The following is a 15,283-nucleotide window of genomic DNA, read 5'->3' on the forward strand; positions in this document are numbered from 1 at the left end:
AATACTGATGTCTCCAAAATAAGAGTCATATGGCTTAATTTGATCCAGTGGTGGAGGAAATTGATCGACAATAAATTGAACAGCCTGGGGCAAATGTGTACTTTTTCCGATATAAACCTGTGCATAATAAAAACAAGGTCACTTTATACAACATTGTAGAAGCAACATACAAGTGTGTTAAACAGGAAAAAATAAAATGTATTTGTCACAGGGTCCTCTGCTGTTCCCAAGAAGATGCCGCAGTCGTGACTTAGTTTGAGGGGATTTATTTGTTTCCTGGGCAATCCACCAACATGCAGCAATCTATACAGTGAACAGTATGTACAGTATGTACAATATGTACAACTATTTACACTGATTTCACCACTAACTCTCTCCAGTTCCAAAAACACACTGTGATTTGCGACGCTCTAATCGGTACTCCTCCCTCTCTACCCCGACAACTCCAAAATAAAGCCCCGCCCAACAGGAACTCCCCAATTACCACAAATAACTGGTTTATCCTAAATACCCACAGTAATACATTCACAACACTCCTAAACTAAGACACATATGCCCCAGACATTTCCCACCTTTGAAACATAAAGAAAGCAAACATAATCTTCTGGTGCCTTGTCCCGTTCAGTGGGGCACCAGATGATGACATCACTGCCGCATTGCGCAATTCTTGGCGATTTAAACATAGTACACTCATTGATCCTGTTTACCCATTCATCCCCAGCAGACATGGCTGACATCCAGGTAAGTTACCCTCCTGTACCCTGTTCCCATGACTGTCACAGTATTGAACAGTGTTCATACAGGATCGGTTTTTTATTTGATTGATTGAAAAGTTTATTTGAACATCATGAAATCTAAAAACAAAAACAAGAAAAAAAAAGATTAAAAAAAAAAACCAAAACAAAGAAATAAAAGATGACAAAACATTCAAAAGGAGCGGGAAGAAGCATAAAGCATATGTAATTCCACCCCAGTGATGAGCAATACAATATAAAAAACAATATTAACCCATAGCAATACAACAGTAGCAACCCAGTATATCATTAATACTTATATAAAAATAACAATAATAAGAATAAGAATAAGAATATCCTATTCAATGATTCAACATTCTTCTTATAAAAAGAGAGGAATGCACTGTGTGCTCCTACTCCCATCTCCCCCATGAAGGCTCTGCTTTCCTGTTTTATCCTACATACACTGCTGTTTTCACTTTTTCCTCTTTTTTCTTTTTCATAAATCTGCACATGGCTGACCTGTTGTCATTGTTTTTCTTTTTTTTTTTTTTGCCACTTATGGATTTTCCATCCTTCACCTGAGCTGCTAGGCTGTGAAGTGGTGTAGTGGTAAGCACCTTCACCTCACAGTGAGGAGGTTTCTGGTTCTTATCTCAGGTAGGTTCTTTCTGTGTGGAGTTTGCATATTTTTCTTGTGGATGTGTGGGTTTTCTGTGGGTTCTCCAGCTTCCTCTACTGTCCAAGAGCATGCATGTTAGAGTAAGTGGTGATTGTTAACCGACCATAGGAGTCAATGTAGGCAAGATGTTTGACTCATTTACTACGATGTTGGCACTACGACAGACTGGCGGGCCATCCAGGGTCCCCCAACTTTTCCAGCTGATTGCAGCTAGGATAGCCTCCAGCACCTTGTGACCCTGATTTGGGTTGAGATGGAATAGAAAAATAGAAAATGAACAGAAGGATGGATATCGGCTGCTGCCCTTCTATTTCCTGTGTTTCCGGTGTTGACCCCCAGTCAGTTTCTTACCATTCTATCTTTTCTATAAAAGCAGTGGATACTACTTAAAATTATCACTTAATAAATATTGTTTTTTTTAAAATATTTAAATCAAATTATTGGATGGACTGGCGACTTGTTCAGCTTGTACCCTGCCTCTCGCCCGCTAATTGCTGGGAATGGTTCCAGTTTGCCCGCAGTTCTGAAATGGACTAAGTGGAATAGAAAATGAATCAATGAATGAATGAATAAATTAAATCATGCCTCCTGGTTGAGGAAATTTAATCAGTTTATCTGTAGGCATTTGGGTCACTTTGTACCACAGCCAAAACAAAACAAAACACACAAAATTTGATGGAATATTACTTCAGGGGTATAATTATTTGTTGCGGCACTTTACTTTGAGATATTACAGTAAGATGTTTCTGTTCACATGAAGGGGGTGATTCAGACATGTAAGATACTCAGAGAGGACTGTGTGCTGTAGTGAATTGTATGTCCTATCCTTCAATGTTGGCATTTCATGAAATCCAACTGGAGCCGCCATGTTGGCGATCAGGGGCAGAGCTGTTGTTCTCAGCAGGGGCTTGAACATAGATGTGTAAAAAAGCAACAGCCCCCACCTGTCCAGTGGAGAAGAAAAACACCCAGATTGAAAGAGAGACACAGAACGTGCCTCTTATGACTATGTGTTATATTTCTTTTGGCCCACTTTTGGCTTCTGTCTCTTTTAGGTTGTTTACGTCTCTTTGTGGTCATTTTGTGATAATCCTGACTATTTTCCTCCAGATTTGAAGTGTTTTGGGTCTCTTTGTGGTCAGTGGTCCTGACTGATAATTTGCATTTGATTTTATTTGTTATACACCAAATTTTGGTCAATTTCTTGTATCTTTGACACTATTTCCTTTTCTTTTGGTACCTTATCAACTAAGCTTTTGTGGTTATTATGCGTCTCATTTTTGTTAATGAACATCACCCTTCAAGTCGTGTGTGTGTTGCTGCATGTCTCTCAGCTGTCTTCTTACTTTGGTCAGTGTCCATCTTTTCACTGGTATTTAGTGTTTTATTTTATTCAACATCTCTCTGTAGTTATTCATCACATTTTGTTCATTTTATTCCTTCAGATACAGTATATATAGTAACTATATCTGTGATGAAATCAGTGGGTCTATAAGCCCTCAGGGCGGCACTGGGCCACTTCTAAGTCTGCTCTAAAATCTGAATCACCGACTTAATGAAAAGTGAACAGCTTTGAACCACTAAATAGAAACTGAGAGAGTGAGAGTGACATGCCAGATGAAGAGCAGTTCAGCTACTTTGAGAGGCAAGGAAAAACAAAACCGCCCACACAAAGAGCACACACACATACACACACATATATATTTGTGAGTGTGTGTGTGTTTTCCAATTCATTTTAATTTGTTTTCAGAAGGAGTGGTAGACCATCAGTCCATCAATGCACTAATGTCCAACTGGCAGCTGTCATGAACCCTCACAGATAAAACATGATCATCTCATGTCTCTGGACAATATTAATGCTCTGTGAAATTTTCTGCAATGCAGCAACATTTTTCCAGTCTTTGGAAAAACTTCTGATTTTGTTTTTAAAGACACACTGCAGAACTTTTGCCATTTCCCCTGTCACGTGCCCCCCATTCGACAGCTAATTCAGCATTTATTTTACATCCTATCTGACCTGTTAGCTCTCTCCAGCCAACAAAAGACGATGATTGCTTTTGTTTTGTCCCTTTCTCTTTTTTAATCTTCTGGCGTTTATTTGCTGAATCAGTGAAGTTGCATGTTCAAAACAGCCTGTTCCTTATTTTACCATGAAGCGAAGCGTCACGTTGGGTCCCAGATGTAAAAGTTGTATAGTGCGGTTTCTCAGCCTCTGGATGCTGCTGGGTAGCAGCGACTGTAGAAATGCACATGATAGATGTCACTGTGTCATCGAACAAGATCGGGACATGCAGTTTTAAGGTAAAAAAGTTACAGAATGCATCTTTAAAAGAGCAGTCCAACAGTTTACTACTGCACATCCATAAACAGAGCAAAGTCGTCAGAGTTATTGTGATTCCTATCCTACTGTATGTTGTATAAGCTTCATCTGGATGTGAAGTGTGCTGTGTCCTTGCAGGCTGCTTCCTTATTGTGTCATGCTGCAGCCCTGATCCCTGTTGAGTTCTCTGCAGGGGCGGACTTACCATTAGGCAAAACTAGGCAGCTGCCTAGGGCCCCATAAAACTTGTCATACACTTATGGTTATTTATTACTTACTTATTACTAACAAAAATAATGTTTTTGATTAAAATGCATTCGCTAAACTGTCAGCAGAAGGATTATATTATGTGTGTCTCGGGCCCCCCCCCCCCCCCCCCCCCCTTCTAGTATATAGGGCCGCGCACTAATACCTAATGTGATCTGTGTGTGTGTTTGTGTGTGTGTGATGCGGCCAGTGAGTTGATCTGTAACTTAAATGACTTGTCACAACAAATGATCAGTTCTTACCATCAAGTGAAGCAACCCTTCTCTGTCATTATACACGGCCCTCTTAGTCAGCAGAGAAACGTTTACACTGACTGTTTGTTAGCAACACAAATAATATACAGTAGTGGAATAGAAAGTGCAATTATTACCATAGGGCCTCATATCTTTTAAATCCGCCACTGGTTCTCTGAGGTCATTTCTGGTGCCTCAGGGGTTAGATCATTAGGTAGGTTATAGGCATTTTATACCTTGACTGGCCTCTCCTTCAGAGAAAGGGTTTGGTCATACAGGAGGGGCTCAGAGTGGAACCATTCCTCTTCTAACTCAAGATACACCAGAAAAGACCACTGGTGCATCGGACATCTGATTAGGATGCCTTCTGGACTCCTGAGGTGTTGCAGGCTTGTGGAGGAGGGCCTGGAAAGAACCTGCAGTGCACGCTAGAGGGACTACGTATCTTGACTAGCCTGGGAGCTGCCAGGATTCCAGGAAGGGATTCCAGGGATGAGCTGGAATAAGTGGCCGTGGACACGGAAGTATGGGCTTCTCTGTCAGAACAGCAACCAGACCTTGGATTAAAGGGATAGAAAATGGATGGAATTGTAGATTTTTTATTTGAGTTTTAGTGTTTTTTTTAATGAAAACTTCTTTCCCTGGGACTTGAAAACATAATAGTCAAATCTCACGAGTCAGGAGTAGAAAAAAAAAATATCAATGAGCTGCATGGGTCAGTAGCAGAACCAAAAAAGAAGGTTTTCAAAAGAACTTTGGGGCTGTAACTAAGCAGCTTAATTTTCTTGTTTTCTGTTTTTCAGCAAATAATCAGCATCGTGTCAAAGTCATGAAGAGTTTTGGTTTCTTACAGCAATCAAAAGGCAGGTTTTTTTCTTTGAAAATGGAAAGAAATAATATGATTTGTTATTGTCAAAAAAGTTGGATGAGATGTAATAGGGCCGAAAAAACAATAGACCTGAGGGATTCAGGACTAGTGACGACCAGAGACAGCCGAGCAGAAAGACAGAATGTCTTCATGTGTAGCACGACAGACGATTGTCAGCATTGCAGCACTGTGTCTTGTCAGCTTCAAAAATAAGTATGACTGACCAGCAGGAACCTTTAGAGAAGTGAAAGATGACAAAGTGCAGCAACCACAAAGTCCACAGCTGCCTTTTCAGCTTTTCATTTTCACTCCGTTTTCTTATTTTTGTGGGATTTTTCTTTTGCTTGTTTGTTTTTTGTAATACAAGCCAGCATGTTTTCTTCATTTTGTATTCTTGTTTCTACCTGGGCTCTCTCTTTCAGAGACAGCACATGGCTTATGAAAAAGTTATGACTAGCTGGTGACAAACCTGTCATTTAGTCAAGACTGATCAATGTCTGTGTCTTCCATTTCACTGTAAGAATGACAAAGTTACCACAACTCAAAATATCTGTGCAACTGATAATTTGAGTTGAGAGAAATTTGAGAGAAGATTTTCTAATTTGACATACACATGTGCGATGAACTGGCGAGCAGTCCAGGGTGTACCCTGCCTTTCTCCCAAAGACTGCTGGGATAGGCTCCAGCTTCCCCGTGACCCTTCATTGGATCAAGCGGTGAGGAAAATGAATGAATCAATGAACATACTAAGATTTCCAAACTGTAAAAGTTGTTAATGAATAAAACTTTGAAATGATTACCAAAAGAAAGAAAGTTAGAAAAAGGAAATGTTCTTTTGTTCATTATTTTATCTACATATATGAACCTTCGGTCTATTTTATGCAACCTGCATCCTTATATAAGGACACTGAAACAATGGAATCAACTATAGAATGAGGGATAATTAGAGCACATTAAGTGTTAATGGTAAATTTCTGATTTCCAACAAGTGTGATTGTGAAAAAACCTTTAATCATATTTCTAAATCGCCCTGCGATGGACTGGCGAGCTGTCCAGGGTGTACCCTGCCTTCTGCCCAAAGACTGCTGGGATAGGCTCCAGCTTCCCCGTGACCCTGAATTGGATTAAGCGGTTAGGAAAATGAATGAATGAATGAATTTTTCTAAATCATAAAAGACCAAGTGTCACATTTTTAACCCGTTTCCAAAAAGTGCATATGCATGTTATTCTTCATGCATCGATTGTCCTGATTGTCCTGTTGTAAAGGCGGAGCCATACTTCATGTGAAGATTAAACTTCCTAATAAACTAATGAATAAAAATGATAATAATTATTATAATCATAATCATAATATTGACAATAAGAAGTAAAAGTAGAAGAAGAAGGGTTAATAAAATAATAATAATTTGGGTTAATATTCTGGAGTGGTCAGCGAGGAGAGAATAACAATTCTCCGTACAAACTTGGTGGAACAGCACACATGTAAAGTTATTTCACACCGATTACTGTAAATGTAGGTCTGCTGATAAAATTTGGCTGTGAGTAATCAATTTCTTTCGGGGAGAAAGTGGTACAAATTGTTTTGGGGTTTTTTTCTCTGAAGACAGGCCTGACCTTTCCATTGACAGTACAGCCATGCAGGCTGTTGCAGCTCATTCATCCGATTGACTTCATCTAGTCACCGGACCTTGAAAGAGAAAGTTAAAACACACAAATGAACACTTTATTTGTCTGGTCTGTTGTGATTTTTAGGCATTTATATTATCTTGCCGTGAGCAGCCCTTAATAATCTACCTTGTTCCTAAAAGGAAAGGGATTTTTTTAGACTGTGGTGCTTCAAATCAGTCTGAAGAAAATTCAACCGATTTTAAGTATTTTACACATTAGAAGACTCCATTGTGTTGTGTAACATGAAATTTCGATTTTTCCTTTCATGGTATTTTAAATTCTTCATGGAGGTTTTTAAAATGCAGCAACATGCGTCACTGCAGCTTCACCTTTTCTGTCATGTTTATCACAGAGTGAACTGACACGACAGTGGCAGCCTCGCTGTGCTGCCATAACAAATGATCCAAGCACAACGTCACGCACAACGACTCCCCGACTGCTGCATCTGATGGAGATGGAGGACAATTCCCTTCCGAAATGGGAGCCATTCTTTGCCACGTGGCATCGCGCCACAGAGGAGCTCATGAGGGAGAAAATCTGTGGATAATAGATTTGTGCTGCCATGCCTCCTCTACTCTAGCAGCTGAAAAATTTATGCAATTAAATTTCTAATTTCAGCAAGATAATCGGGTCAGGACCGTCTGACTTCATTATCAAGAGCAAAAGCTTGTTATTAAAATTAGCCCGATGCAGATTTGATTCACATTTCTGACTTTGGGGTCCACTGGAGTTCAGTTTGCTCCTTTTATACATTAAAGCAGAACCTTGAAATAAATGCGTCTAAACAGCTGTACAAAACCGAATAAAAAGAACTACCACACACATATTTTAATGTCAGACGAGAAGCGGCAAACAGGTCGATAAATGGACACACAGTGTAAATCCTTTACCAGAAAGACTCACTAAGGCTACAAACCAAACTAAAGTTTGCAGCAGTGCCACAGCAAAGGTGTGAGATGCATTTGGATGAGATGGGTGATTATCTAAAACTGTAATTAAATAATCAGCAGGCAAACAGAGCCAGAGCATCCATTTGGAAAAGAGCAAGCACATGATAAACATCCGTTTTAATCTAACTTATTAAGCGCATCAGGATGCTGAAAGCGAAGGAAAGGAAGATGCTGGAAGATGCAGTGAGAGTTGCAGGTAAAGTCTTGAGCCCCTCTCCATTTCTTTCAATATGACTAGAAACACAGGAAGTAGTTGCAATAATGTGTTAAAATGTGCAAATACAATGGAAACACAGTATATGAGACAAAGATGTGGTTTGCATAATTGAAACATTGAAAGTCAGCATTTACTACGAGCACTTTTTTTTTTTTGCTCAACTATACTTGAATCCTCTCAGACGAGCTTCCGTTCAAATTAATCAAGCAACCTTCAGGGAAAGTTATTTGGGGGGGGTTGAAGGAGTTTCTGAAGCTCTACTTTGATGTTGGTTAGCTTTTTTTTACCCATTCTGTCAAGGTGATCATACACTGCTCCAATAATATGGAGGTCTGGGGAGGATTGATCATTCATAAAACTCATTGCCAGTGATTTTTTTTTTTTCCAGTTTTTGTACTACTTTGCATACCTCAGCCTTTTCTCCTACACACCCTTCCATGGAGACCGGTATGAGGGTTTTCGAAACCTTCAAGGCCAGATTTTAGTTCTGTAAGAGGTCTTCGCTAGACCTTGTTTTAACCTTCAGATACTGTTTATCTGTTGCAGATAGTTTCTTTGTGGCCTGTACCTTCTCTACCTCTCCATTCGTCCAATTTTTTTAGTCACAGCATGCTTTCAGGCACTGAAATATCCTTTCATTATTCAGTTTTATTTTCTTTTACATTAAAGAAACAGAAACAAGCTACCTGTAATTAAATGTTTAAAGATAAAATACAAAAGAAGAAATGTGTTAAGTTGACTGTTGTGCTGACCGCATTGCTGATTCATCCCTTGAAATATTATCTTCCTCTGAAAATAATCCGTTGCAAGAACTGGATTGAAAACATGTTTTAAAAAAGCAGCCAAAAAAGCCCTTTGGAAAGCCTGGAAAAACATTACTAAATAAAATGACAACTGGCCACTTGTACACTATATATTAATAAATGGGGGGTAGCTTACTTTCACTACATTGTGGTTATTGGATTTTCATACACACATGATTAACTGGAAAGCAGCTCCAAGAAATGGTTTGTAAAGGATAAAAAAACTTTTACTGAACATATAGTATTGAACAGGAGCGATTTGTGTGCATCGAGCTTTTGGAATAATTCTTCTCACGGTGACTAAATTTGCATTTGAGCAGAAAGCAAGAAAGCTGTCAGAACAGAAGCTGCTCTGAGCTCTTACAAAAGCTAATTTCTGCACCTCTGAGATAGTGAGGACCACATAACTGCATTAGTCAAATTGCAGATAACGTTAGGACCCTGATGGCCTGCAACTTGTTTTTGTTAATCTAATATCACCATGAAACACGGCTTCCTCTAACCTGCAGCACCTGAGCTATGAGTAAGCCTCATAATGTTCAGCTGCACCACCTGTGCTCATGCAAGGACAACAAGTGTGTTTACACTTCCAGATCCATACAGCCTGCTCCACTCTGGGGTTCAAACATACCCAAAGGAAACGGTATCGACATGTTTGGAGCTGTTTTTTTCCTTTTTCCCCGAACCACCATCTTGGCTATGCTCCTATTTGAAGAATGATGCAAACACAGCAAAGTGTGTTTTTTTTTTTTTGGAATGAGATTTTTATGAAGGCTAGTAACACATCAGCGAATACGTTTCAAAGGATGAATCTGAGTGAATGGAAGTAGCAAAGAAATTGGTAGAAATGACACCTGCTGCTGTGAATCCTGCACCTGGTGCATGAGAAAGGGTGATGTCTCAGCGGCAGCAACCTCATGACAAAAAAGGTGAGTGTGGCTTTGATGAGAATCAGCCAGCTTTCATGTGCAGCCAGAGGGGAAGAGAGCCCTGGGAGTGCAGCTCATCTATCTCTGCTATAAGGAGAACAGTTGCCTCAGGCACTGTCACACAGGAAGTTAAAATTCGCACTCTCACAAAAGCTTTTTTTCCAGTTTTGGTCCTGCGTTTTTGTATTATACTCCACTGACTTACATTCATCCCCTCACTTCTGATCTGAACTCTTCAGGCTGCATGACTAACCACAAATTTGGACTCTTAAGCTTAGAAGTAAGCTCTATCCTTTCAATAAAAGTCACATTTAATATATTTTTCTTTCATATTAAATTGAAAGGTGAAGTTTTAGCTATATAGGAGGGAGAAATGACCCTGGAATGTTGAAACATTTCTAAAGCGCCAACGACCAGAGAGGCTGATCTCATAAAAATGCAACACAATGAATAAAATATAAAACTAATGGAGCCATTTCATTCTGCTTTTTGCTGTCTGTTGTCATAAATCATTCCTATAAACACTGTAGTGGGTGATAAATGCTGCAGAAGGGTAACACTCCTAGCAACAGGCAACAATGTAGGCAGCAGGTTAAGAAAGAAATCCAAATGTTTCTTGGCAACAAGGTTTTCCTTTGGGACTGGAAAAAAAAACAGAGTGATGATGAGCGTTTTAATATAGAAGGGGAATAATCTTCATTTGTCTCCCCCTCACAGGGAGGTTAGAGGTTGGACGAAACACAATAAGAGCTGATGGAAAGTGCTGCTGGAGGACTCTTCAGCAGAGCAGGGAGGACAATCAATGTACATCTCAATTTTTTAATCAGTGCCACCTCTGAAAGTGTTAAGACTGGTTCTGCGCAGAGTCCTGCTCAAAACAGCAGCACAGAAAAAAATTCTGGGGGCATTTTGCTGCTTCTTTGCAGGAGGTTGTCGAACGTGCAAATAAAGCTGAATTAAATGCAGAGATTCCATCTTTAATTTAATGAAATCTTAAGTTTATCAGATGATGCTACAGTTTAGAAATTTAGGGTGAGAGAGGAGAGACAGTTTGGAGATGTTTTGGAGTAATATGCTGCTCTTCAGACAGTTTTTTGATGATGTTAAGACAGAGGAGATACTGTTCAGAATCTGGTTTTAGACTTCATGGTACTGCCGCCATGTGTCCTGCATGCCACCTGCGAGCATCTGGGATAGGATCTATTCCAGAGATGAGCAAAATCATCCTTTAATGACCCCCCGGTCCTGCAGAGTTTTTGTGTTCTACTGCAGCACATTTGAATTAGATAAACTGGCCAACTTGTTTGAACAGAATTTGATGAGAAGCTATAGAGGACAGCTTTTCAATTTGAATCAAGAGTGTTGGAGCAGGGAAGCATTGAAAACCTGCAGAACTCTGGCTGGTAGGCTCCTTTAGGGTATCAAAAGGTATCAAAATTACTTCTGCAAAAAATGAGCATTTTCTAACCAACCATTTCTTGACATGGTGTAAGAGTAAGAGTCTCTGCAGAAAATCACTGTCATGCAGGAAAATGCTGCATCCCATGTTGCAAAAATACCACTGAATCTTTGGCTGCTTTGGGTTTAAACACAGAAACACCTGTGGTGCTGTAGAGACTGTAACGCAAAATATAATAAACATTTATATAAACAAGATCATCACATAAACTAATAGAAATTTTGATGTTTAAAAACGTCACTGTCATTGATTAAGCGAAATGGACAAAAACAACATGTAATATATAATTTGTGCTTCATATACATTTAAGAGTTATTTGAAACAAAAAAGAGTGATTAAAAAATGCTGGATAGATCAGATAGATAAGATAGAAAGAATAGGGTGAGTGGAGACAGATGGACTTGTTTCTGTTCTTTTCTCTGATTGTCACCAGTGATTCCCAACCAGGCGTGCAGATACCCCTGGGGGTACAAGACCCTGCAGATTAAAAGACAGGCATATCCATAGTTTTAATACATACAGGTTGGAGACTTTTCTTTTCATAAGAAACGTCTCCATAACGTTATCTATTCTAATCAAAATGAGGTTTATTCTCCCACAGCTTTTTAGACAATCTTACTTCTTTTTGCAGTAAGAGACATTGTCCTGGCTGTCATAAAAAATATAAGTTGAAGGTAGATATGTGAAAAAAATAAAAAAAAATAAAATTTTTTTTTAAATTGTTGAGTGTAACAAGGCTGTTTTGTGCTGAAGTGTTGTTTTTCCAGCCCTTGCATGGCTACTGAGTGCTAAACAGTGGCTGTACGAAACGTCACATGCTGGCAGTGCTGCATGCCAAGACTAAAAATGATGTTAAACACGAGGCTGGAAACACGGGGCAACGAGCTGGAACAATGATCATGCAAAGACTTTAAAGCTTCATCCAGCACTTCTGTACAGCTTATAAGTGGTAGCTGGAATGATGTGTACGGTTCATGGTCTACACATTTTGATGAGGATGAAGAAGAGATAAGAGTCACGCATCATCTGGACGGTGTGCACTGTATTAAGGGATGTAAAACTCTGGTCCTCTAGGTCCAACGTCCTGCAGGTTATAGATGTCTCCTTGTGTCAACAAACCTGACTTAAGTTCACTGTGCAGAACTCTGACAACAAGTTTCAGGATCTATTTCATTATGTCTGCAAGGCGGAGATTATGTTTTGGGCGATGTTGGTTGATCTGTCTGTTAGCAAACAGCTACTGATTAATTTTTTTGCGAAATGTCAGATATTGAAAAAGTAATATTGATTACTGAATGCATTCAAAGATCCTATCTACCATCAGGATAACGCAATAAAAACCAGTGTGCATGTCCAGTCTAAGTGGAAACAGTTGTATGAATGGTTAAAAGCAAATCTGAGCAAAGCAAAAAAAAAAAAAAAAAAGGATGAGACTTAGCCCTTGTTGGCCTACTTTAATAAGGCAAATACTGTTGGATGGGAACCGTATTAAAGCTGAGAAATGAGAACAAAAAACGGAGGTACTGGACATTTTTTGACCAGCTAATGTATTTCAGATTCTCATAAAACTGAAAGATGAGGTGTCATTATTACCCTGAAACCCTTGTTTAGTCTAAAGGTTAAGCTTAAAACAATTACAAAAATCTTCACTTTGAACGGGTCAGTGTATGAAAACTCCTAAAAAATATTAGGGGCTGTGATGATATGCTTTTGTCCCGATTCGATTCAATTCCAATTGTTTGTGTGCCAATTCAATTTAAATTGCGATCCTCACAATTCTTTAGTATTGCAGATTTTTAGTAAATTAAAAACAAAACAAAAAAAAAAGTATAAAACGTGCTCATCATTTTTCTTGATTTCAACTCGGAAAAAACAACACAGCAGCCAGACAATCATTTGCTGCTATAATGCCCAATAAGACAAGTAAAAAGATCAATAAAAAATATAAAAATGACAAAATTTTTATAATGGATTATTTCTATTTATTTAAAAAAAAAAAAAAAAAAAAAAAAAAAAGATTTAAAAAAAAAAAAATCGATTTTTAAATTGTGAAGGTAAAAATCCTGATTTTTCGATCTGACTCCCCCCCCTAAAAAAAATACAAAGGCAGAATATTTTGAGGGCCGTGTGACAAAAGCAATGATTATTACCTTTGCCTCTGTTTGTGCCTGCCACAACTTACTGCCAGTTTTCTAAAGATTTAGATTACGCCATGTAACAAATGCACACCAAACATTTTATCATAACTTGATTTCTGGAGTTACAAGATAATTCAAGTAGTCATGTGGACAGCATAATCTGATGGTTTTTATCTGATAACTGCCATGATCTGAGAAATAAGAAACTACCTTCAGGGACTGGATTTCTCCTCAATATTTTGTGAATGTAGACCCATTAAAGAGAGACTGAGCTCTTTTTGATGCAGGACTGTGAAGTTCAGGAGGTCCTTTATTCCAGCAGCAATTACACTGTTTTATATTAATCTTTAATTTAATCTATTAATCATTATTTAATGTTTGAGGAACTGTTAAACACCTTGAATTATCTATCTATCTATCTGTCTATCTGTGCATGTGCAAAACAAAAAAAACTGCACTGGAGTATAAAAGTAGTAAAGCATCACATTTATTCTATTTTGCAGCCCACCCGCGTCCACATTAGCAGCTAACTAAGTCTCTGGGCGCAGCCATGTTTAACAAAAAAACAGGGGCTTGAAGATAACAGAAAGATACCTTTGTAACCTGCATGTAGATGCATCAGATCAGATTGTTATAATTATCTGATTACTCCCAGTTATCAGACTTTGATGGTCATGGAAACAGGCTCACTGACACTGGATGAGTATGGCTAATGACATAGCTTGTTAAAGTCGTCAATCAACAGCTAAAATGGCAGATAAAACCTGACAGATAAAAAAAAATAAGCTCACATAATCCAGATCTGAACCCAAATTCATTATTCAAATGAAGTCCATGACAGCTTTAACTTTCGGTTGTGCGTTAGTAGAGACTGATCATGCCGTCATCTCCCCGCCCACCCATGTGGCCTTTAGTCCACACAGATGGGTGTAGGCAGAGCGCTGAGATCTAATCCTGATCTGAGTGGTGATAGTAGATTCAAAGACATCTGGAAATCCTTCGCTCAGCGTTGCATGTTGAACACATTACACTGACAATCGGACCGGAACTTCAAATATATGCAGCTTTGTGGGAAAACTCACAGAGATCTTTGATGATAAAAAACTAAACGCATGAAGACGGCAGATGGAGCTTGGATGATGTTTACTCTTCATTCAAATCAAATTAAGGAACTAGTTGACAAAAAGTAAACAAGGTCTGTCAGGTGTTTCAGTAGCCATAACAATGGCCTGGCTGATAAAGATCAATTAGCTCATGCTTTTAAAAAAATAAATAGGAAAAGAAGAAAAGAAAAAGCGGAAAACAAACAGCCTAAGCATTAAGTTTAGCATTTAATAAGAACACAAGCAATTAAAGCTACAAAGAAGTCTACAAGGGAAATGAATCACATTGAGGCAGTCACATCTTTAAGTCCTTACATGTACAGGCTGATAAAGCAGATTTTCTGTTGTAGGAACGCTTTGAAAGGTTTGTCCTCTGTTCTGGGAGATGGGCGGGTTGTGGCTGGTGATGTGGATGAACATCGTGACTGTGGGGAGTCCAAAGGGGCCAGCTGTGGGCTACGGGATGGCCCGGTTAGGTCTTTTTGGAGGGGGAGGGGGCATTAACTCAGAGTCTGGGTCGGGTGGCTGTTTCCGGTTCTGGGCTTGGACTCCCTGAACACAGCGGTCCACATACTTCAAAAGGATTTCCTTAGTGACAGGTTCCTGGATGCTTTTACACACAGCTGGGGGGAGAAAAACAAACATACAAAGGAGGAAGGAAGTTATGACAGAGATGCTGACAGGCTTTTCCAGCAACACTAAATTAATGTTTCTTTTTGACAAAAACACACGGCGGACCCTTTTATACCAAAGAACAAAATATCTTTCATTCTTATCAAACTATATATAATCTAAGGAGTGTCAAAACTTGGAAACGATTCACATCAGGGATGGAAAACTAAGCTGGGTTTTAACCTCTGCGACAGTGCTGGAAATATCTCATTCTACATCACAGCACCGTTCATGAGCCAC

The 15,283-nt window shown here is 39.0% G+C and overlaps 1 protein-coding gene across 2 annotated transcripts in view; it reads right to left on the reverse strand.

Annotated features, from left to right (window-relative positions):
- Positions 1–13,784: 13,784 nt before the first annotated feature.
- The window catches only part of rngtt (RNA guanylyltransferase and 5'-phosphatase), a 97,258-nt gene continuing 95,759 nt past the window's right edge, over positions 13,785–15,283 (reverse strand). For both annotated transcript variants that reach the window (XM_079255351.1, XM_079255352.1), the window contains exon 16: positions 13,785–14,994. In XM_079255351.1, coding sequence (XP_079111477.1) covers positions 14,828–14,994 — 167 coding nt within the window. In that variant the 3' untranslated portion in view covers positions 13,785–14,827. The remainder of the gene's footprint in view (positions 14,995–15,283) is intronic.

This window comes from Telmatherina bonti, assembly GCF_933228915.1.
Source record: "Telmatherina bonti genome assembly, chromosome: 16".
NCBI lineage: Eukaryota > Metazoa > Chordata > Actinopteri > Atheriniformes > Telmatherinidae > Telmatherina > Telmatherina bonti.